This window comes from Peromyscus californicus, unplaced genomic scaffold (assembly GCF_007827085.1).
Source record: "Peromyscus californicus insignis strain IS unplaced genomic scaffold, ASM782708v3 Scaffold_4__1_contigs__length_199733344, whole genome shotgun sequence".
Lineage (NCBI taxonomy): Eukaryota > Metazoa > Chordata > Mammalia > Rodentia > Cricetidae > Peromyscus > Peromyscus californicus.
The window spans coordinates 17,758,218-17,782,675 of record NW_026294562.1 but is presented as its reverse complement, the minus strand read 5'-3'; the positions used below and the strand labels follow the sequence as shown (position 1 = coordinate 17,782,675).

General features: G+C 46.5%; 1 protein-coding gene and 1 long non-coding RNA gene across 6 annotated transcripts in view; one reads left to right on the top strand and one right to left on the bottom strand.

Annotated features, from left to right (window-relative positions):
- Sec31b (SEC31 homolog B, COPII coat complex component) overlaps positions 1-20,874 on the bottom strand; it is a 30,964-nt gene extending 10,090 nt beyond the window's left edge. Inside the window, exons 1-16 of one of the 5 annotated variants that reach the window (XM_052712668.1) lie at positions 20,670-20,874; positions 17,830-17,953; positions 17,408-17,531; positions 11,411-11,606; positions 11,104-11,199; positions 9,533-9,676; positions 9,039-9,181; positions 7,511-7,610; positions 7,224-7,385; positions 6,573-6,707; positions 3,675-3,905; positions 1,974-2,048; positions 1,631-1,729; positions 1,241-1,364; positions 518-696; positions 146-272 (exon numbers count right to left, since the gene is read on the bottom strand). In XM_052712668.1, coding sequence (XP_052568628.1) covers positions 146-272; positions 518-696; positions 1,241-1,364; positions 1,631-1,729; positions 1,974-2,048; positions 3,675-3,905; positions 6,573-6,707; positions 7,224-7,385; positions 7,511-7,610; positions 9,039-9,181; positions 9,533-9,676; positions 11,104-11,199; positions 11,411-11,606; positions 17,408-17,531; positions 17,830-17,908 — 2,014 coding nt within the window. In that variant the 5' untranslated portion in view covers positions 17,909-17,953; positions 20,670-20,874. Of the gene's footprint in view, positions 1-145; positions 273-517; positions 697-1,240; positions 1,365-1,630; positions 1,730-1,973; positions 2,049-3,674; positions 3,906-6,572; positions 6,708-7,223; positions 7,386-7,510; positions 7,611-9,038; positions 9,182-9,532; positions 9,677-11,103; positions 11,200-11,410; positions 11,607-17,407; positions 17,532-17,829; positions 19,097-20,669 lie in introns of those variants that run through there. The other 4 variants (XM_052712669.1, XM_052712670.1, XM_052712671.1 and 1 more) reach the window with 4 other exon arrangements.
- Positions 19,262-24,444, top strand: LOC128094348 (uncharacterized). The gene is made up of 3 exons (XR_008212937.1): positions 19,262-20,059; positions 21,432-21,573; positions 23,171-24,444. It is a non-coding gene; the product is annotated as an uncharacterized LOC128094348 (long non-coding RNA).
- Positions 24,445-24,458: the final 14 nt, after the last annotated feature.

Sequence of the window (24,458 nt, the reverse complement as noted above, 5' to 3'; positions counted from 1 at the left end):
AAAGAACTTGCCACAAGATGTCACACAGAGGAATAAGAGAACATGTGTGACGCCTCCAGGAAACGAGCCCCTACAGTCCCTGCCTCCTGGCTGAGCCCTGCCTCCCAGAGTCCAGGCTGACTCTTTGTGCTGGAGTCACACCTACCACAGAGCTCAGGGAACTTCTCTGGCCCTGAATACGTCAGCAGCAAAGCCAGTGCCTCTCTCCAGTTCTTCAGGCTACAGGCACATACTAGGTCTTTCCAATTCTTCTTTATAACACAGGCTAGAAGCTGTACTGGGCAGAAAGGGAAAGAGACCCTCAGCCTTCCATCCAGCACAGTCAGTCGGTGTCACACACAGGGAGGTTCCAATAAAGCCTCTCATGGCAGAACACTCAACAGGGCTAGCCATGAAGTAGAGGTCCTTAGAGTAGGGACACAGGTGGGTTCTGAACACCAGTCCCAAGGCGTGGGCCTCCACTTGTCCAGACCCAGGAAACCCCCCCTCCCTTCTTCTCCTGTGTGATGGGCAGTACCGAAGAGATTTTGGTTCTCCTCTTGGCCAAGTAATGTTCTTGTGTCCACTTCAGCAGCTCTGCACCCCCAGCCTGAGCCAGGATGATGGCATCAGCAAAGCGCTCTTCCTTCATACACAGCTCCACAGCAGGCCGCAGCTCCCCAAGCAGCAGGGCCTGGCTCAGGAGTCCATCAGTGTCTGCACACAGGGGCACCCCCACCCCATCAGCCAGCCCTCATACGTTCACTTCTTGTCCCTAAGACACACATCACCTTCCCCCTCTTTGGTTCCAACTTTTCAAAGAAGGCTGAGGATGTGAAGGCTTCCTCCAGGGTGTGCTTGGAGGTCTGTCTGCAAACTCTGTCTCTAATTCAGCCTGCCTGGTTCCACAAAACTCCCACGTTTCATTTCTGGGCAACAAAATGTAGTGTCCCGGGGTGCGGTGGTCCAACTGTAACTTTCTAAAATAGTACTCAAAGAGAGAGGGCCTTGTGTGCAGGATCTCAGGCATGATGTATGCTTGCTCAGCATGGGCAAGGTCACAGTCCTTTTAACAAGAAGACTAAGGGATAGAAAAAGGACTGTAGTAGAGGTCATCTAAAGGCAGCACCCATTTTAGACTCTGACTAGAGAAAGCACTAAAAGGCCCACCCAAAGTTGAGATTTTAGGTGGGGGGCATGAGATAATAGGGACTCTTAAAACCAAAAACTCTGGGTCACCTGCTTCCCTGGGGCCAGGTACCTTCTGTGGTGGGGATCTCCCATGGAGTCATGTTCTGAGGAATCAGCTCATCAAAGAAGGCCGAGGATGCAGAGGCTTCCTCGGTGGTGTGTCTGGAGGCCTGTCCACAGAAGGACAGATGTGACTGTGTAGGAACCAAAACCAGAAAAGAGAGCACATGCTCTCAAACAAAGCTCTACTGTTTGGGCCCGAGCTCACAAAATGAAAGAATGTGCAGGTGGCTTTGGGAAGTGCCCCGTGGACTCCGTGTCCCACTCTGGCTCCAAGAGAGCAGTGACTCTTTCAGAAGTCTACCGAGGACAGGTGAAGGGGCCAGCGGGGAGAACGTTCCCTAAACGGCAGGTCTCCTGTGCAATAACTCAAGTCAGGTGGACTGGCCTCCTACCATACCTGGTGGCAAAAGGGGTGTGGTCTCTCACTTTTGAGGTCAACTGCCTCAAGCCCAGGGCTTCCCCCTAGCTTCAAGTCATTCTTCAAGCATGTGTCCACCTGTGGGGAGAGCCTTATGAATACCACTCTTCCAGTGCAGGCTCCCCCAAGTCTTACGTCCCCCCCTCCCATGCACCACACCTATACTCTCCAAGATCCTTCACCCACTTTTCTGGAGAAGTCCTAATTCCAGGGGATAAAATACACATCTGTGGTAAATTATGGCCAGGTGACCTGGGGCAGTTTCCTCCAGCAGGACTATTTGCTCTCTATGGCAAGTGTGTTTCAGACGTGAAAAGCTTACCTTCTTCTGGAGCTCATCTTTGCTGAACCCTAACAGCCTGAGGAATTGCAGCCTAGAGTCATGCTCTAAGGTCACCTAAGGAACCGGAAAACACAGAAACATTTCCGTTACACGAATGTGAATGACCCTTCTCCTATACCATGATAGACATCCATATTAGTGTACCCTCAAATACAGTTCCACATGCCATCAAAGGTACCCTCACAACAATGGTGCTCCCTCTTATCTTTTTTCCTCAGATCTGGTTTTTGCTGGGCTGTGGACAGTATTACCACAACCCTTTGCCACTTCTGCATGAGAACTGTCCCTTCTGTTGACTTCCTAACTCAGTTACCCTGGCAACCGGATGAGAGTAAAGCATCGGCTGTTTGGAGGCACTTCTGTTGTAACTGATTGGTTAGTGCATGTGGCCTGAACTATGCAAACCATGTATCTGTTGACATGGATACCATGTCAGGGTTTTTTGGGTTTTTTTTATTTGTTTGTTGTTGTTTTATTTTAGCTTCATGGACTCTGGTTAATGGACATATCCCTCTGCAGACTCTGAAACTGGCTGTTGGCCTTTCTTTCTGCCTGAGCAGTTCTAAGTCAGGATACCTTATACATCTGCCTGTGTCCACCTGGGTCATCTCCTTGTGTCTGAGCTGTGCGGGGAGCTAAGGAGAACTCTGAATTGATGCATGAAGTACTGGAAAGACTTTACCACAGGACAGTGCCACTGACACTACCCTGTGATAAGCTGTGCTCCTGGTCTCCAAACCCTCTGAGGAGACTGATGCCAAGTGGAACCCACAGTGGCCCTGAGAAGGCACTGTTGGACGATGCACAGAGACAATGCACAAAGTCAGCTTCCCACTCACAATCCAGACACCAAGGGCCTCTGTTCTTCCACACTGAACAATGAATTCTGACTATAATCTTTCTGACAATCTCCGGCCTTCCTTCTCCTCCCATGCTTTTCCTTGGAAATGGCCCTCCACACCTATCTTCAGAAACCATCATGATGGACAGCTTTGAGTATCCCAGTTTACATTTATTTATTTATTTTGTGTGTGTGCACATGTGTGTGAGTGTATGCACATGTGCTTTTGTATGTGTTTACATGTGAATGTGTGTGTGTGTGTGTGTGTGTGTGTGTGTGTGAGAGAGAGAGAGAGAGAGAGAGAGAGAGAGAGAGAGAGAGAGAGAGAGAGAGAGCTGTAGTTCCAGGCCTCATGCATGCTAGGCAGGTACTCTGCCACAAGCTAGTTCTCTGTCTGCCGACAAGCACACACTCCTCCATGTTAGAACTTGAATGAGTGAAGACTAGGACTACATCCCTGGTGCTGACATGGAGTGGCCCAACAGGGACCTGCCCTGAGTTACATCAAACAAACCCCAAAACTCCTTATGTTCATGAATCCCTCCAATGAATCTTTCCTTTGGCATGATACTATGAAAGCATTTGCCTTAACTGGTAAAATACCCAGGACACCAACAATAGCAGTAACCCCCGCCCTGTGCCATCTTTTCAAGTGGCCTTTGAGCCTCTAGAAAGGGTGAAGGTAAAGGATAAAGACCCTGTGTCCAGAGAACATAAAAACACCGAGTCAGGGATGTGCCTCTTGAATGGGTCACAGTGTGCTCGCTACATCTCGTGGAGTTGCCAAGGGCTGAGGTCTGGATCTTTAGGGAAGAGCAGCCAGCCTTCAAGGCTCCTACCTCCAGGAACTGCCAGAGCATCTTTTCAGATGGCAGTGAAGCTTGCTGAATCTTGCTCTGACAATAATTCAGGAGATGTCCGGATCCCAAGGCCTCTTGCAGCACAGCTGACCGTGCCAGAACGTCTGATTCTGTGACCACTTGACTGAGGTAGACAGGGCGGGGGCAAGGCTGTGGCATCTGTTGGACAGGGATGCTGGGAAGGCCAAAGGTAACCAGCTTTCCCCCAAACTGGTGAGAAAATGTAAAAAAAAGGAAAAGATTATACTTTCAAGCCGATAGCTAACACCAAGTTAAGATTTCAGAGAAGGCTATCTGTTGGACAAGCCTTGGATAATGTGGTGGTTTGAATGAGAATATCCCCCAGTAACTCATATATTTGAATGCTTGGTCATCAGGGAGTGGCACTACTTGGGAAGGATTGGAAGGTGTGGCCTTGTTGGAGTAGATGTGGCCTTGTTGGAGGAAGTGTGTCACTGAGGGTGGGCTTTGAGGTTTCAAGGGTCTAAGCCAGGCCCAGTGGCTTTCTCTCTTCTTGCCGCCTACAGATCTGGATGTAGATCTCTCAGCTACCATGTCTGCCTGCATCCCACCATGCTCCCCCACCTTAATGATAATGAACTAAACCTCTGAAACTGTAAGCAAGCCCTCAATTAAATGCTTTCTTTTATAAGAGTTGGCCTGGTCATGGTGTCTGTTCACAGCAATAGAACAGTGACCAAGACAGACAGGAAACAAACAGAAAGTTGCTAGGATGGAACAGGATCAGGAATTGAATGGCAAATGGGCCCTCATTAGAATAGCAATCTTACTATCACAAGCTTCGAATGTCACCACATGGAATTCTCTCCCACTTCCCACTCCTAGTACCACCACTTCCCAGGCACCTAGTGCAAACACAGTGGTACTCCCAGGCTATACACACCACCACAGCCAAGCTTCCTGTTCAGTGTCTTGTTCAATGTCTCCGATGCAGATACTCTCCTTCCCACACCCTTTGCGAGCCCACCTCCAATCCTAGAAGTGCTTGCTAGCCTTTGTCTTTTTCCACTCTTCCAATCCAGGGCTTAGAGCCTGCCCTATTGCTCACATACCCCTGCTGCTACCCACACTGTATGATGGTTTGACAGACCATAGGAGAACACTTACACTCCTCTGGCATGCACAAAACTCCCAAAAAGTCAGGGCCAAACATGTCTACCCAGCATCTTTCTTCTCGATCATTTATGTGACTGCTCCACATTGCCCACTTCTGGGTCATTACCTACAACACCACCCCACCTGAGGCCTCCAGCCAGCCGAATCTGAGTACCAATCTAAACCAGAGGTTTAGAGACCCTTCCTCCAACCATTCTCAATCTTGGCCACACAGTGAAACTCCTGGAAAGCTCTCCAGTCACCAGGCCACACCCCAGACAAGGATACCAGGAGTTAGGTGAGAGTAGCATCAGCCACTTTGAAACCCTCAGGTTATTCCAGTGTTTTACCAAGATTGACACACTGCTCCACTCCTAACTAGTCATTATTTCCCTTCCTAAATCCCACTTGCTTAGTGAATTTTCCAGTCATAATTACATCACTTACAGAACAAACTTTAGAGCACAACTTAGTGTTCAACAAAACTATTTAAATTATTATAATTTGCATAGTATTGGACAATGTTACAGAACGCTGGGCAGGCACTGCTACTTCTGTCTTACAAATAAGTTACTGAAGCCCCAGGGGTTAAATGACTCTTCGGAGTCATCTAACTAATTAGGAACAGAGCTATGACGAGAACTCTTCACCTGACTGCCCCTGCCATTTTTGTTGTTGATGGCGGTGGTATGAATCATTTAAACCCAAGACCATGGGCATGCTAAGCAAGCGCTCTCCAGTGAGCTCCATCCCCAGTGCCCACTCTTCTTCTTTTATAAAGACATTCCTAAGTCATACCTTCATCGTAAAACTGCTGCCTCTAAACACAGCAATCTCCTCTTACACATCTTTCCCTTTTCTTTGGATCAAATCCATTACCTAAAGCAGCGTGTTGGGTGCTTCAGAGCCTTCTCGTTACTCAAACTGCTGGTCCCTCAAACTTGAAGCAAAGATACCATCTGGAGACTTGCTGGAAAATTGGAAATCTTGAGCCCTATATCAGATCCCTTAAACCAGAACCTGAGTTTTAGTAAGATCTGCAAGTGACCTTTACTCACATTAGAGTTTAAAAGGTTCTGCTCTGGGGATATGAAAATCAACAAGGCACTTCCTAGCCTTACAGAATCTATTACTTAGCAGAGTCTCCAAATATATATATGTTATATTATATTATATCACATTATATTATATTTATAGAATTACAGGAGTACAAATCTCTATAGAATGGAGGCTGTTAACTAAGATTAAGAACAGGTATCGTGGAGAAAGTGGTATTAGGAAGTCTTCAAAGTCCACTGTGGGATTCAGTGGGCATAGGAGAGAAGATAACTGAAATACAAGGGACTCCTAAGAATGAGATAGAAGAAGAGACGGGGAAGGTAAATGGAGCCCCATGGATGGACAGCCTTAAGCCTGCAAGGCAGCGGAAGCTCAAAACTTTTGAGTAGATGAACGACAGGGTAAAATCGACTTGTTTTTTTTCTTTCCTTCCTTGTGTTCCTTGCCAGCAGTCCAGACATGTAAGAGTTACAGAAATCTCAGGGACCGTCTCAGGCTGTTTGTCATAAGCAGGAGGTCTAAAGCAGTAGATGTCTTTTAGACAGGATTGGCAGGTCAGTCAGGTTGCAGAGTGTTGGCGGTTAAGGGAGAAGCGAGACTAACCATCTGCGTGAGGGGCGGAGTGACACAGACACCGACTTGGCTCCTTGCTGGTCACCCGAGAGGCAGTGCACACAAGCACGACACAGGACCAGCACTTACAGCAAAGGAAACGCCTGCTGGCCTTCTCATCCACCTGGGGGCCTTCTTCAAGGGCGGGATTAATGACGCTGGGGCCGCCTGCTCAGGCACCTGCAGCAGTGGGAGAGGCTGCCCTTCGCTGAAAGAAGAGGAAATCTAGAGGGAAGGGACGCCTGTGTCACCAACGTTGAGAGGAACTTAGCGAGGAACTCTACCTACAATCTCAATTGGGGGATGAATCCTTGTGATGCCCAGTTTGATCTAGAAGCAGAGACTCCCACAGTCTAGGATATGGGGATGAGAGTGAGAGTGAATGGGAGACTCAGATGTGTGGGCCTCTTGGAAAGCTATATTTAAAGTCTACACTGGAGTGTAACACAAAGTAGATATACAGCAGAGAGGGAGATATGTCAGCTCATACTATGAGATAACAAACCCAAAATAGAGCTTCAGAGTGAATAACAAGAGTTAAGATGATGGTTTCCTTCATATTGGGCAGAAACTGACTTCCTCCCAGGAAGTCGGGTACTAATGCAAGATATATTCCTCTAAAACCCACAGCCTGGTCTCCCTCTCCTCAATAGCTCCCATTTCTTCGCGAGCTATGTGTCCTTTCTTCCCTAAAACACAGACACCTCCTCCCTCCAGAACTCTCTACCAAGCCCTTCAAACCTTGTCGGCCTGCCTCGCGTGCTGGACCTCCCAGCTCCTACCCATCACAGAGTACAAACTGATCCAGCCATCGGAGGAGACAGCAGAGAACACAGGCGGGTTCTGAGGGCACCACTGAACATCGAAGCACCAGCTGTTCTGTGTGGGCAGCTTGTATACCACCTGCCGCGAGAGCAGAACCATTAGGAACAGTTCAGGAAAGGCTGACTTAGGCCACTCAGAACACATAGCTGGGATCCCCCTGCTATCACACCTCCATCACAGTGCCCGCAGAAGGACCAGCCTACCTCACTGCTTGCCAGGTTCCAACAAAAGATCTGGTTGTCTTTGGCACTGCTAAGCAGTAGTTCAGCATCAGCCTGGCTCCATGACATTGACAAGATCCCCCTAAAAATGAGAACCAATGTTCGTTGAATGCCAGCTCTGAGTAGGTGCCTCAAACAGCTTAGATAAGACTCAGCTCTTCAAAACAGATGATCTAACTTCGGTTTTCAAAGAAGAAAACAATGCTGTGAAAAGTGAGTATCTGTCAGATGAAGGTGTGAGGACTTGAGATTGATCCCTGGTGTCCATGGAACCAAGCCCGGCAAGGTAGTGCATGTAATCCCAGCACTGGGCAGTCAGAATCACGAGGATTCCTGGGGTTCACTGCCAACTGACCTTGCCAAATTAGAGAGCTTAAGACTCGGTGAGAGACCCTGTCTCAAAAAAAAAAACAGGTAGATATCTACTAAGGAACACCTGAGGTTGACCACTGGTCTGTACACACATGTGCACACTACATGTATACATGCATATATGCCTGAGAGAGCATGAGCACATACACACACACACACACACACACACAGAGAGAGAGAGAGAGAGAGAGAGAGAGAGAGAGAGAGAGAGAGAGAGCGCTAAAGGAGGGATAAAGGCACCACACGGCCCCTTGTTAGAACACATTGTGTCCTCTGCTGTGGGCCCAAGAACTACAGTTTCAGAGGCAGGTCTTCCTGAACAGATAGGAGTCAAGCTGCTTATTAAGATGTCTTGCATGAGGCTCCCCACTCAGAGAAAAGAACACTGTTCTCAGAGCAGGACCTAGGAGACTCTCCCAAGGAGATTGCTATACTTTGGGTTTTGTTTGTTTTATGAGACAGGATCTCATCTGTGCTCAGGCTTTGCCTCCTCCTCATTATGTAGCCCAGGCTGGCCTTCAATGCCCAGCAATCCTCCTGAGTGCTAGGATTAGAGGTATGAACCACTACATAGTTTATAGCTTAGAAGGTAGCAGATGCCTTCAATCCCAGGACTTCAGATGTCAAGCATCTCCCAAAAGTCCATGTGTTAAAGTCTGGTCCTCAGAGAGGGGCTCTTGGGAGGTAGAGAGGCCTCCCAATGACAGGACAGATAGAGCAGTGAAGGCTCTGAAGAAGATGCTCTCTTCCTAGATCTCTTTTGCTCCCTGGCCATGAGATGAATGCCTTTGCTCCCTATACACTCCTGATAAAATTTGCTACCACATCACAGTTCCCAAAGTAAGGATACTAGTCAATCATGAACAGAGAATAAAGCTTTTTCTTTACAAGTTAATTACTTCAGGTAGTTAGTGATAGAAACTAACTAAACAAGGGTTAATTTGCTCTAATATTTCTCATGACCCCATCCCTGGAAGAATATGGGATTCCGGGCTCTTCTCCATAGGTCCAGGCTCCAAAAGAATTCCTCTTAGAGAGAAAGCTAGTATTGGCTGCGCTCTCTGCAAAGGCTTGGAAGACATGGAAGATATTAGCAGCTAAAATGAGGCCGAATGTGTGGATGGGTTTGAGATGCTACCTGCTGTGGTTCTCCAACACCATCAGGGGTGAGGAAGCAAAGCGCAGGTCCCACAGCTGGATCACCGGAAGCCGGTCATCTTCTGAGCACAACACTAACTGGGTGGCTATGTCTGGGTGCCAAGCCAGGCCTGAGCAGCTCATCTGTGGACAAAGGAGATCCTGATGGGTGGTAGAACCTGACTTCTCAGACTATGCACCCCTTCTGCTCAGTTGGAATCAGACTACTCCGAGGCTACCTTTGGCCTCTTCTATCTGGCTGGGAACAACCCAGCCATCAGGGGATAATAATGACTATGAGCAAGCAAGGCACACTATAAGAATCTAGATCAGCTGGTTAGCTTCCCAAGCATTCACTCTAATAGGATCTCTGCCATGGGGCTGAATCCTCACTCCCAACACTTGAGAATGGGTCCCTGACTTGGGCGAGAGCAGCTCCAACTGTCTGACACGGAGAAGCCGGAGTTCAGGCCTGTGTTCTGGCCTACTACTCACCCTGCTGCTGTGGTCACTGACTTTGATGATGGGCTCATTCTTCCTGAGATCCCACACAACTGCCTTGCCACTGGGGTGAGCAGAAGACAGGATGTGCTGGACTTGGCGGTTCCAAGACAGTGCTCTGATGTCTTCTGGGGGTGTCTGGAGTAAGACAGTAAAAACGACAACTGTCATAACCTGATTAAGTGACGTCTGCCATTCTACTCCTCTCAACAGCCCACACCAAGCCCAAAGGGGGCAAGAGGTTCCTCCCACTAAGACAGGCTCAGCGCTGAGGTACATTTTCCCAGAAAGATGCTTTAAGATATTGGTGCAGTACTCTTTCCCCATTCTGTAGGCTGCCATCCTGTTCTAGTGATACCATCCTTTCTTTGTCTTACAGAAACTTTTCAGTTTCAGGAGGTCCCATTTATTAATTGTCGATCTTAGTGCCTGTGCTATTGGCGTTCTGTTCAGGAAGTGGTCTCCTGTGCTAATGTGTTTGAGATTATTTCCCACTTTCTCTTCTATCAGGTTCAGTGTATCTGGATTTGATGACTTGAACTTGCGTTTTGGGTAGGTGATAGATAAGGATCTATTTGCAATCTTCTACGTGCTGGGTCCCCTTGCCCAGCCTTACTACATGGGGAGGTGCTTAGTCTCACTGCAACTTGACATGCCATGTTTTATTGATACTCATGGGAGACCTGCCCTTTCCTAAACAGAAACGGAGGAGAAGTGAATTGGTGGCGGGTGGGGAGAGATAGGAAGAGAGAGTGGGGCAGGGGGAGGTACGAGGAGGTGAGGAGGGAGGGGAAACTGCGGATGGGATGTAAAATAAATAAATTTATTTTTAAAAAAAGATATTGGTATGGAAGTGGGAGGTAACAGCTGGTATACCTGGGTTTAGCACTACAACTGAGTTCTCTTAAAAGTATAGAGTCAAGATTGAAAAATAACCCCCCTCTCTGGGACAGAGAAGGAGAGGGGGAGAAATCTGAGAGAGGAAACAGATAAGAAGAGCCCCAGAAAAGGGAAGCAGAGAGAGAACTAGAGTAACTTTTGGGGTACTGAGTGCTAGCCAACTCACAATTACTTCATAATAAAGCACAAGACAGAGAAAAGTAAAAAGATAAGCCAAGCTACAGACTGACAGAGAGCCCTACCCAGAGGTACACCAGACCCAAGAGCCACACAGAGATGAGGCCGCTCTTCCCCCCACAAAAAGGATGGTGATGTATCCACTCTGGCTCCTTCCCTACTGAGCACAGGACCTACCCAGCCCTGTCCCCTCAACTGTGATAAATATCATGCCTTGCCTTTCTTGGTGTCTTTTGATCCCTCTGCCCTTCACTTCCTTCCAGAAATTCTTTGAACAGCTAATAACCACCATGAACCAAATACTAGGCATCCCCTCTCTCCTGACTCTTGGGTGGCTAGTAGAGTGTCAGTCTGTGGAGTTTTATTGCCCTCCAGTGGTAAAGCCTGAAATCTCTGGTACTCTGCCAGCTCCAGAATTCAAAACTTTACCTGGGAAAACCAGCTGCACACACTAAATGGCAGCCCCAGGCTGGAGGGAGCCTCCTCACCTGTGACTTGGATCCAGGGGTCATTGGAACACTCAGGTTGTTCAAATCCCAAATGAAGATTTCAGAATCACTGGCTCCTGAAGCCAGGAGATTGCCCTGTGTGAATATAAATATAAATATTAAAGATATTTCTAAAGACCCCCTCCCATCTCAGAAAGAGAGAAGGAGGAGAGCCACATTTGGGAAACCCAGAGCCTCCCCTATCGCAGCCTGAAAGGGTTCAGAGCTACAGCCTGGAGGCCACAAGAGAACACTCCCATTCAGAATGCCATGCCATGCCTCCATCAGATCAACTGAGACACAGTACCTGGAAAGGATTAAAGTCCAGGGCCCTGACGGCCCCTGTGTGTTTCTGTCTCTGGGCAATCAAGGGCTCCTTTCCTGAAGAAAGGATGTGGGTCACATTGTACAAAGTAAGCATGCCATTGTCTCCACCACCAGCAATAACCCCAGAGTTTTCCAGAAGCCCATTGCCAAAGCTTCCCCAGATTAGCTTGTGAAACCTACAAAGGAAAAGAACTTAGTTACATGACAGTATACAGAGGGCAGGCATCTTTGCCAGTATCTACTATCATGCAGGCTTCCCAGCCCAAGTCTCTATCTGCTTGTCTATTTACCTTGTTCTCCAGACCCAGAAGGGAAGTCTCCTTTGCCTGGACTTGCCCTTTCTTTAGAAAAAATGTAGTCTATGTTAAACTAGAATCCAGAAAGCTACTGCCTGGGTAATAGGGGAGTATTCTGTTTATTTTGTTGTTGTTGTTGTTGTTGTTTGGTTGGTTTGGTGGTTTGAGACAGGGTTTCTCTGTGTAGCCCTGGCTGTTCTGGAACTCACTGTGTAGACCAGGCTGGCCTAGAACTCACAGAGATCCACCTGCCTCTGCCTCCCGAGTGCTGGGGTCAAAGGTGTGCGCCACCATGCCCAGCCTGTTTTTAAGTTCACATTGTGAGCTGTGAGGACCAAGTGATGTACTCTATTTGAAGTAGTTGTCATGGTGTCTGCATAGACAGCTCAAATAGTAAAAGAATACAACCTGGCCAGGTGTATATTTGGGAATTACAGGCAGGAGGATCAGGAATTCAAGATCATCCTCATCTTACATAAGCAAGTTCAAGGCCAGCCTGGGCTACATAAAACCCTGAGTCAAAAAAAAGTCAACTTCCTTTACTGATGACTTGTTATAGAATAGACAGTATTTTAAGTGCTTTACAAGAGTTCACTAGTTTAACGTTTTGCAGTTCTATGGGGAAGCTCCATTACACCAATTTCAAGTTAAGGAAAGTGAGCTTGGAGAAGTTACAAGCTTCTGTATGCAAAGCTACAATATCAATTCATCTTCACAAACCTAAGTGAGTCAAGGTTTAGAGACCATCTCATCCAGAGCCTACCCTGGACAAACTAGAATCAGACACCCTAGAACAACTGTTGTCCCATCTCAAACTGGAAGTGAGACAACCTTAGGGTCTTCCTTCATCCTGTCTTTCCCTCGTGGCTGGCCCACTGGAACGAACATAATTGTCATGGGCCAGCTTTGAGACACAGAGGCACAAAATACTAAATACCCCAAGTGGGAAGCACTTTGCTAGCTTTCTGAGGATACGTATAAACAAAACAAAACAAAACAACAAACAAAAAAAACAGTGCCAGAGTTTTGCATAAAAGAAAAATTCAAACCCTGGGTCTCCTAGAAAAAAAAGTTAAGGTCTTATGCAAAGCCCCACGGGAAAATATTTGAAAACTGGAAGGCCTGAGGGTGTGTGTGTGTGTGTGTGTGTGTGTGTGTGTGTGTGTGTGTGTGTGTGTGTTGGGGGGGGTCCTGTCTCTCACTCTCACTGTGGCTAGCCATGAGAGAAGATTTCACATCAAATGTCACTCGATCCCTAAGAACAATGAAACATTTCCACACCCTGAGAGGAGTCATCAAGGGAACTGGGTGAACAAGAATTGACAGAGAAAGAACTCTTCACTTGGCATTTGAGCACAGCCAACTTGGCAAGAGCATGAAGCTGAGCACTTGTCCAGGCTGGGCCCACGTCTGAAGAACGGGAAAGCGACAGAACGTAAGTGGTTCTGCGGCGACCAGCAGACAGGGAGCAGTTTTCTAAAGTGGCACCAATCCCCGAAGAACGAGCCCATACGGACTCAAGAGGGCGTCATGTTGTCACATGAGAACGCATGGAATTCTCTGATGAAGGTGTTCCTAGGATAATGATGAGCTGTAGCTGAAGACCACATGGTTCACTATTCCTGCAAGAGGCCAGGAATCAGAAGGTCCAGAGAAGAGACAGGTCACCAGAATCTACATTTGAACAGATGCTCTAAAGTGATTCAGAGAAGCAGCCAGGGCTGAGAATCAATGCACAGCAAATCAGGGTAGAAGAAGAAACACTGACATTCATACAGGCACAGCCCTAGCAATCAGATCACAGCTGTTTCCAGCGGAAACAAAAGGGATGAGGATGAGAATGAGCTGAAGCCTCATGATCAAGAGGCTGGACCAGCTAAGCTGATCTGAGAGCAGCACTTAGCACCTCATGATTACGAACACCTGCTGCAGAAACTCTCCCAAACGTGGTTTGACTCACGTCTTCATTTTAGATTTTGCTCTCATTTAATTGAGTTCCTTTTGAAAAATCCCAACTTCATAACAGTTAACTAAAGTGAAAGAGAGTTTGTCCATATCTGGAGCAAATGAGCCAGGAGAATCCAGTCTCTTTAAGAGGCAGAACGGAGAAAGCAGGCCCTCGCTGGAGAATGGCAGCGGGATGGACGAGGCCACGGGAGAGGCAACACATTCTTCTGAATGCCTGACAGGCACAGGCATTACTATTTCTACTTTATGTCCTGAATTAATAGTGGAGAAAATAGTCAGAAAAGTTGGATTCTATGCCCAAGAAGACAGTAAACAGCAGAACTGAGGTTTGAACCTGGGTTTATGAAACAATAAAGGCCACACTCTCTCTACCTTATGATTTTGATGCAGCTAGAAGGAAGGGGAGTCTTGAGCACAGAACCACTAAGAGAGGCACACAGAATGACTTTCTTTCCAGCTTAGTGTTCATTGTCCCTTAGCACCCAATGAGAAGCCAACCTTTGTAGTGGATAGATGTTCTGTCTATGACCTTGAAGCACCATCCTGAGAGATGTAGCAGGTAACTGCCCTAAGTGCCTGCCCCTGGGGCATGGCTCAGGGCTACTCTTAAGACTTGAGACACACTGTAGGCTGCTCTCTTCACTCCCTCATGGAACAGTCTCAGACGGAAGAACAGCATGGGACCATGCCTCACCTTTTCCAGGACCCTTCGATAATTCCTCTGTTCTATCTTGTGAGTTTTCCTTTCTTAATAATCCCTTTGCCCTTTGAGCAGACTCCATGGATTTATCACTTTAAACCTTGTTCTCCAAGTATCCAGAGAACTGAGATAAAGGTTCAGAGCAGATAAACCACCCACTTTCCCCTATGTTGTTACAGGACGGGGTCCTACAGAGATTCTGCAGATATTCAGAGATCTGGAGTCTCAATGTAAACTGAAGGAATAGAGCAGCAGACCTCCAGCCTCCTTCTGCCATAGCCCAAGAAGATTCTCCCCCAAACCCTTCTTCCATGGTGATATTTGTATAACAACCACACATGGCTTCTTCAGTGCACATGCTGATCTACACTGACCCTGCTTGCACCAGGTAGCCTTTACCTAGAGCAGGCTTTCTTTTGGGTCACCAACCAGCTCCCAAATCATGACACTGAGATTTCTTATTAGTTATGAATGCTCGGCCTTAGCGTATGCTTGTTTCTGGCTAGCTTTTTTTTTTTAACTTAATTTAGCCTGTTCCTCTTCATCTATGTTTTGCCTTGGGGCTTTTTACCTTTCTTTCATTCTGTATGTCCTACTCTGTGTGTGTCTCTCTCCTAGATTCCTCCTCCTACTTATTCTCTCTGCCCACGAGCCCTGTCTACCCCTCTTCCTGCATAGCTATTGGTTATTCAGCTTTTTATTAGACCAATTGGGTGCCTTAGGCAGGCAAGGTGAAACAAATGAAACACACCTTTACATAGTTAAAGTAATATTCCACAACTTTTGCCCATGATGTCTCTTCAATCAATCTACAGCTTAAGCTGGCCCTTATTGATACCTTCATAGGTACTTCAGAACATTGCTTTCCATCAGATGTTTCTAAATAGGGAATATTTCTCAGAGGCATCATAAATTGAGGGAAAGGGGGGCAGCTTCAGGGCCCAATCTGACTGAGGGTGTGAAGAAAAAAAGCAGGCAGAGGAAGAGAGATTTTGGAAGAATATGTCCTGCTAATAGGAAAAGGTAAAAGAGAAAGGACTGGGTGTGTCTTAGTCAGTATTCTTTTGCTGTGGAGAGATGCCATGACCTTGGCAACTCTTATAAAGAAAACATTTAACTGGGGCTGGTTTATAGTGCAGAGGTTTAGTTCATTATCATCATGGTGGGAAGCATGGTGGCATACAGGAAGACATGAAGCTGGAGAGGTAGCTGAGAGTCCTACAACTGGATCAGCAAGCAGCAGGAAGAGAGAGTGACACTGGGCCTGGCTTGACCATTTGAAACCTCAAAGCCCACCCCCAGTGACACATTTCCTCCAACAAAGTCACACCTACTCCAACAAGGCTACACTGCCTAATAGTGCCACTCCCTATGAGCTTATGGGGCCATTTTCATTCAAACCACCACAGAGGGATTTTTTTAAATTTGTATTATTAATATTGTGTTTGTGTGTGGCATATGTGTGATACATGTGCTACAGCACTCATGTGGAAGTCAGAGGGCAACTCTAAGGACTTAGTTCTCTCCTTCCACCTGCATGGTGGGAGCTCTTCATGAAGTTCTGGGGACTGAACTCCAGTTGCCAGGTTTTTGCAGCAAGCATCTTTTCCTGATGAGCCACCCTGACAACCCCCAGGAAGTTTTAAGGGATAAAAGGGAAAGGAAAACTCCCACAGAGAAAGTTGGGAGAGATTGCGTGTAAGATCTGGATGCATGTCTCAGTAGGTTCTTAGCATCATCTTGTATGACCTCTTCTTCAAAATTAAGTGAGAAAATTCAAGGCAATCAATGTAACTTTCTAAAATGACACAGTTTAATTAGCATCACAGCTAGGCACAACCCAACACAACTGTGCTTTCCATGAGAGCATGCACAAGATAGACTAGCAGAAGCAAAGAAAGAATAGGGGCCCATCAGTAATCAGATGGAAGGTTGCCTTCAAGACCGGAAATCTCTAAATTAGAGTAGGCAAGAAAATTTACTGGGCTGTAAGAAAAAGACTATATATATATAGATAGATATATACAGTAGTATGGTAATATATGTATATTACTTATATTAAATATGAAGTAGACTATAATGAATATTCACATTTTTTTCTGATGGTATAAAAACTTACAGACTATTATATCAGACTACAAGCACAATCTTCACAAAACCCTTAAAAAGGCAGTGGAGAGCCAGGTACAATGGCACACACCTGTAACACTAGCTACCCAGGAGGTTGAGTTGAGAAGATTATGAGTTCAAAGCCAGTCTTAGCAAGACCTTGTCTAGAAAACAAAAGCAGTGAAATAACAGAAGGAAGCAGACTTAGCATCAGATAGGAACATACTTCAATGCCAAGCCCAGCTTCTTGGGGCTTCCATTACCCATGTAAAATGGAAATAATGGAATTTATAATTTAGGCTTATTCTGAGGAATGAGTAAAACATACAAGGTCCCAATGATACTGCCTTGTATACTGAGCTCTACAAGGACTTCTTGTAGACATTCCTGCCAATAAAGGGTGAATGACCCTCCTTTCATGGCCGTTACACAATATACCCAAGAAATCCATGAGCATCCAGCTGGCCAGAGCCAGGAAAACTCTGAGTGCCCAACCAGCACCCATGAGCCATGAGGAGAGATCACTCACTCTCCTCCTTGTTGGCAGAAGAGTGTGACATTGTGTAACGTTGATGTTTGAACAAAAGCCAAGGGAGGAAGGAGTCAATAGCCCTGGGTTCAAAGAGAGACCTGGTGCGCATGTCCTGGCTTGTGCAGGGCAGCTTTATTACCTGCATCCTGCCTGATGTTGCTGTTGCTGCTGCTGACTGGTAAGGTGAAAATGGTTGGTTTTCAAATCCTTTTGCACAGAATTAGCTCCTCTGAGACTTAACAGAACTCCTTTTCCCCAGACTTACCGCACTGTGATCCCTGAGTTGTACACACCACCCCCAGGACCTCTATTAGTATATTCATCAGGGTCTGACCGGAAAACCCACTCACCATGAAAGTCCCATCATAGTACCTGCTTGAGACAGAAAGAATTCCTTTGTGTTTCAAGTCCAGAGAAGAGTCCCTGAAATCAACCTCAAATATTTCCAGTGTGGCATTTGTGCTAAACGAAGCATCTAGTTGCTGGGCAGATGTTCCTAGTCACAAGAAAAGAAAGGAAGAGGCAGCAAATGAACAGTATATGTGTGGATTTAGTTCGTGAATACGGCAGGGAGTAGAAAGCAAACAACAGGAGAGAGTTAGGATCGCCTTCCTCAAGAGCTAACCCCAAGGAAAGCATGAGAGGTCATCCGTAAGCCACGGTCCAATGTGGTTACCAGGGACCCCACCTGACAACCCTACAGCTTCCTCTCCTGTTCATTAAAGTGGCCTAGATACTAAGTTTTCCTTTGACATACAACTTCCAGCAGCTCCTAATCCAAATTATCATGATACCTGTGGCCAGATACACAGGGTATTGGCTGGCTGGGCTCCATGTTTGGACGGCTGGCCTCTCAAGTTCCTTCAACTTCATGGTCTGTTCTGAAGGTTGCAGAAAACATATAAGGCTCTTGGCTCACTGAAAATAGAGACCAAAGATCTTAGGGCCAGAGATCCAGGAAGCATCTGCAGACACAGTTATTGTCTCTCTTCTCCACAAGATGAAGTATTTCAACAAATGCAGAATGAGAAAAACCAGATCATCTGTGGAGTTAAGGGCAGTTCATTTATTTATACAATTGCTAAAACTGAATTCTCTAAACTCCCAAGGTTTAATCACACTAGTTACCACAGGCCTAATGGGAACAGCCACCAAACTAGCTAATTTCTCAATGACTTTGCCTGATTTCCATGGCTTTAAATATTGTTTATGAGCCAATGAACCCCATATTTATGTTACTGCATACATTTGTCCTTGGAGCACCGATTTCTATATTAAACTGCTAATTAAACATTTCTACTTGTGATGCACATCTATAATCCCAGCACTCAAGGGGCTGAGGCATTAGGATCATAAATTCAGGCAAGCTTGAGTGACATATATAGTAAGACCTTATCTAAAAAAATACACTCACAAATACAGCAAAGACACCTAAGGTAGTCTAGCTACAACAGAATTGTCTGTCCTACTACATCCCTCCACAATCCTCTGTTCTTCATTCAGCTTTCTTCGTCGTGATAAATGGTATTTTACCTACCCAAGCTCTCAGCCCAGAAACCTGAAAATCACCCTTGGTCTCTCCTCCCATTTCTAATCCATCATTTCATCTCCCTGGTTTTAATGTCCTTTTTCTACAGCCAATGCCACTAGCCTATTTGAAGGTACCATAGTCTCTCACCCATATTACTACAAAAGTCTCCAAATGATACTCTCCTTGCTACCCATGGCATCATCTAATTCATTTTCCACATCGAAGAAGCACTGAACTCAAAAAATAGGATATTGACATTCCATCATGAAATAAGTGACCTAGCACATGGAGACTAAACCTCAGGCTTCAGCTCACTGCTACATCTTCCTGGTTTTCCTCCTAGGCATTGTACCCCAGCCACACAAGTCTTTTTTCATCTCATCGCCTCTGCCTACACTGGAGTCTTTGCAAATCCTGCTTCCCATATACTAATGTTCTTCCTTTGCCCTATGCATAGCTAGCTTTTTATAAATCTTTCTGGGTGAGTATCTAGTATCTTCAGAGGTGACCTGCCCAACCCCAAACAATCTCACTTGTTCTCTTTCTAACAATTTATTTATTTACAGCCACGTTGTCAGTCTCTTCCACTAATAGGTAAGCTTCATAAAAGCCAGCATCATGTCTCATTGTATTCTAACTACTGCTCAAACCTATGATCAATACAGAGTAAGTGCTTGGTATCTCATGAATGAATGAATGAGTGAGCGAATGAATGTAAATACTCATTTCATTTTTGTTTTGTGTCATCTTTTAAATATTTATGTTTATTTCATGTATATGAGTGTTTTGCCTGCATGTATGTCTGTGTGCACCACATGGGTACCTAATGCCTTCAGAGGTCAGAAGAGAGTGTTGGATCCCCTGGAACAGGAGTTACACAATTGTGAGCTACTGTGTGGGTGTTGGGAACCCACCCCTAATCCTCTTGTAAGAACGGTATGCTGCTGCTCCTACCCACAGAGCCGTCTTTCCTTTCCTGTTTCTTTCCTTTGGTGTGGGGCATGGTTTCCCATAACCCAGACTAGCTTCAAACTTGCTATGTACCTGAGAATAATCTTGAAGTATTGATTCTCTTGCCTCTAATTCTCAAGTGCTGGGATTACAGGTGTGAACCACCACACCGCATTCATTTAACTCTGGGATTTCCACTTCTAATGTACATTCAGGGTCTCATCCTCACAGGCTCTCAAAAGGGCAAAAAGGTAAAGGGGGGAACTTAGAGCCTACTGTGATCTGCTTGAGCAAGCCAGTCAGGGCAGATCACCTATTAAAAACAGGAGATAATATTACTTAATCTCTACTGTTCTTTCCAGCTTGAAGAAAGCTTAAAGTTGTCAGTTAAGCTAAGATTTTTCTGGGAACTTCTAAACACTTGAAGTTCTGCTTCTCTTGTCTTTTGACCAGCAAACCATACCATTTCGTCACCAGTGCCGCCTGCTGGTCAGAGCCATCCGGTACAGAAGAGCAGCGATCACCAACAGCGCATTTGACAGGTACAACTCATTAGTTTCCCTCCAGAGTTCTATAAACTGTTATCCTCATTCTGCACAGAAAACAACCAGCTAAGCCGCAATGTAAACCCCGTGCTTTTAGCCATGACATGCTTAAACCACTGACTGAAGGAACAGGGAAAATCCGCTTTCCATACAGTTTGCTCTGAGGCATCAGTTTCTAAAAAGCTCCCGCTAGGGTCAGAACGGCTGGGGCAGTGGACGGGTGGGATGGGGTCGGGAAACCACGACCTGGGCGCCAGCTACCTTTGGCAGTCCGGTCCCTAGGGAAAGGTCAACACAGCTTCTGGCCCGCCGACTGCCCTAGGAGGCACTCCACGGTCAGTTAGTTAGGAATGGCCAGGGCTCCGGCCGGGCCGGGTCAGGGCCGGGGTGGAGGAGCAGGCGCCCGCAGCGCTTTTGGACCTTGGAGGGCCTGGGGACCCGGCGTGGCACGGGGAGCGGGACGGGGTCCAGTCGGAGGGGTTCGTTCTGGGTGCTCCAGAGGCGCGGCGGCCCGGGCGGGGACTCGGCGACTGGCGAGCTCCCCGTTGACATCCGCGGGAAGAGCGGTGCCCCGGGGCCCCGGACCCGACCCACGGGGGAAACCCACCTGTGCCCAGCGCCCGGGTTATGGGTCATGTCCAAGCGAAGGGCTTTAGGACGCATCGCACTGCGGACGGCGGCTGCCAAGGGCCAAAAGAACACTTGATTTGGCAGCGACCCGCGACCCGCTCCCTCCACTCGCTCCTAGAAGCTTGGTAACGCGAGTAAGCACCGACAGTGCAGAGGTTTCCCAGCAGGGCTATCCTCACTTGCCCTGTGATTGCACAGTTCTGGCGCCCAAGATCTAATCTATTCTAGTCCATTCTGTTTGAGCCAGGCTCCATGGATAGCCTATGTATGGAAAACACTATTTCTATTTTTTGTGTAGTTATTAAAGCGAAGGAAGACCGGGCCCTTAGCCCACGAGCTCTCGGTGTGATCCATTTAGCTAAAAAAGATAAAAAGCAATCGAAGCTGTAAATAGCAGTGATACACACTGAAGCCCACCAGTAGCGGTGTCCACAAACTGATGAAGGGCTGTGCGTGGAAGGAGAGACGACTGTTGACCAGGGGCTTTCATGGAAGATGTCAGGCACACTTCAGGCGCACGGCCATTACTCCTTGGAGCTGAAAGGGCACTAGGTGATATCAACAAAAGGGGGCAAAGTGGCTAGGCGTCCTGGCATTTTCCATGCCATAAATCAAAGAGACTGGGCGAGAATGGGTGCCGATAGATTGTGGGATACCATCTAATTATGCGGTTAAGAGGGAATTACTGAAAATTTTGGACCAGTGGCACAAGTGACGATTGCATTTTGCATCTGGGCAGTATGAATCCCCTTGGAGAGAGAAGAGCTGGAAGCAGAGATCCAATTACAAGAGGAATAGAACAGCCCAGGGACCAGGGAAGAAAGCCTGGATTAATAGTGGTGACTGAAGGAAAGCTCCACAGGCTCCCCTGACTGACAGAGGTAAGGATACAAGACTGCTGAGGCTTAGTTCTCAAGCTCGGCCGAAGGACCCCTTCACAGGGGTCACCTAAGGCCATCAGAAAACACAGATGTTTACATTGATTCATAACTGTAGCAAAATTACAGTTATGAACCAGCAATGAAAATAGTTATGGTTGGGGGTCACCCCAACATGAGGAACGTATTATAGGGTTGTAGCATCAGGAAGGTTGAGAACCACTGGTGTAGAGTCAGGGTGACTGTAGCACTGTTAACAGAGCTAGAGTTCTGGAGGAAGAGGAAAGAGAACGTGAAGATATCACATATGCTTTTCAAGTTGAGGGAACTGTGGCAGGTGAAGATAACCAAGTAAGTTGATTCGAAAGTTCACTTGATTCATGAATTGTATGGTAACCCCTACCTGACTTACCTCTGAACCTGGGGTGCTCATTATCTAATGACAGACTCAGTAGTTCTGAGAGCAGGCTAAAACCCACATCCGGCAAAGATGTGCCGGGACCATTCTTGTTACATACTAAGCATTTAAACATACATTTTTGATGTCCTAGCACAGAAACAGGTAGATTGTGGTGGAGTCAGGGAATGAACAAGGCCAATGGCTGACTGAACCTTAGGGGCTGGGGATGTGGATCAGCTGGTACAGGGCTGCTTACCTCATACACTTGGAACCCTGGTTTTATTTCCCAGCACCACAGAAACCAGTTATGGTGGTGGCTACCTTGTAATCCCAGTACTCAGAAGGGAGAGGCAGAAGGATCAAAGTTCAAGTCCTCTTCATCTACACAGCAAGCTCAAGGCCACCCGGACTACATGAGACCCTGTCTCTCTCACTCACACTCACACACACACACACACTGAACCTTGACCAATACCCTAAAATTAGGGAATAATGCAGAAATATTAACCACACTGATGGAGTACTACAAAAGAAATCTGAAGTCATAAGTTTCAATTACCAGCACCCACACTGCAGCTTCCAACTTTCTGTCTCTAGTCCCAAGTATCCAATGCCATCTTCTGGTTGTACACAGACTTGTACATGCTTTCTTATGGGTCAGGTTTCCAAGTGAAGTACAATTAGGAAAATATTCTTTTAATCTCAGCCAGGGCTACATAGTAAGGCCCTGTCAAAAAGACAAAACCCTAAACACAGAATGTTTGTTGCATTGACACAGGGGCGTCACTGTCACTGGGAGAACTCTGATGGGCAGTGTACTCAGTTCATCTTTGGATGTCCCTCCTAACACACTGTAGTTTTATAAAACCCAGAGATGATACTTATAGCATTTATTTGCTGGAGTTTCAAGCACGAACCACCATATTTCCCTTCTGCTAATTCTTAGCCTCCTTGAAGTTTAACAGACATGCTTGGGTTGCCTTGGAAGCCCATATTACCTATTTGCCATGGGCCTTACTGCTTAGTCCCTAAGTCAGATCTACTTGCCATGGGCCTTACTGCTTAGTCCCTAAGACTGCAAATGTGGTTACGTTGTAGATTATTCAATGACCACCCTGATGACTGTTATTGCTTCCTTATAAACTTCAATCTGATCACTATTTAATTTTTTTAATTTTGTGTTTTGTTTTTTTGAGACAGGGTCTTACTATGTAGCCTTGGTTGGCCTGAAACTCACTACATAGACAACGTGAGCCTCCAACTCAGAGATCCACCTGCCTCTGGTCTCCATGTGCTTGGAGTAAAAGCATGTGCCAGCACATCCAGCTTTTTGTTTTGTTTCATTTTTTAAATGAGTGTTTACCTGAATGTCTTCGTACCATATGTAGTGTCCCTGGAAGACAGAAGATAGTGTGGGATCCCCTGGGACTGAGTTACAGACAGCTGTGAACCACCATATGGGTTCTGGGAATTGAACCCAGGTCCTCTGGAAGAGGAGCCAGTGCTCTTAAACATTAAGCCATCTTTCCCCCACTTTAAGTTCTTGAGACAGCATCTCACTATGTAGCCCTGGCCAGCCTAGAGCTCAAGAGATCTGCCTGCTTCTGCCTCCTGAGTGCTGGGATTAAAGTCATGTGACCAATCACTGTAGATCTGAGAACTTTCGACTGTGCCACTTCCAAACAAGACATCTAGAAGTCAGTGTTGGAGTAGTTCTCAGTAACATCGCTTGCATAGTCTTTGGTGATATCTTCATATAATTTTTATCTGTGGTTGACAAGGCATGCTTTAAAAATTTTTAAGAAAATAGAGATGAATTATGATAGACTATCAAAACCATGGCTTTTTTCTAAGGCTGTCACAGGAGCTTGGATACATCCCTTAATCCACAGTATAGGCAATGTTAATCTACTAAGAAGCTGTTTCAGAAATCTCGCTTTGAGAGGACTGCAGAAATGTCCCAGCTTTAGGGCAGCACTTCCCCCGCTATCCCATCATATACTTGAAACATATTCCTTTCTTTTAAAACCTAATTATTATTGAAGAGTTTAAATAAACAGTCTTACCAAACAGTTCAGGATAGCCTCACACTCACTACACAGCCTTGATCAGTCCTGAACTCATAGAGATCCTCCTGCCTCAGCCTCCAGAGTGCTGGGGTGAGAGGCATGCACCACACATCTTTTAAACGTAACAACTGTTAATTAAAAGGTTCAGGTTGTTTTGATTTTTATAGCCTTACTATGTACCCAGGCTGGCCTCAAACTTGCATAATCCTGCCTCAGCTGCCTACATTATGGGTGTGCTCCACAAACGTGGTTTTTGAAGGAAATACTGTTCCAAGCTGGGAAGTCCGTCCTTCTTTGGCCCTCCCCACCTGCTGTACAACCTACAGCTCTCAAGCACCTTCAGAGCCCCGTGGAAAGCACTACCGTCTTCTGACCTCCAGTCCTACCCGGCCCTCCTGGCCCTCCGATCTCAGAGCCGG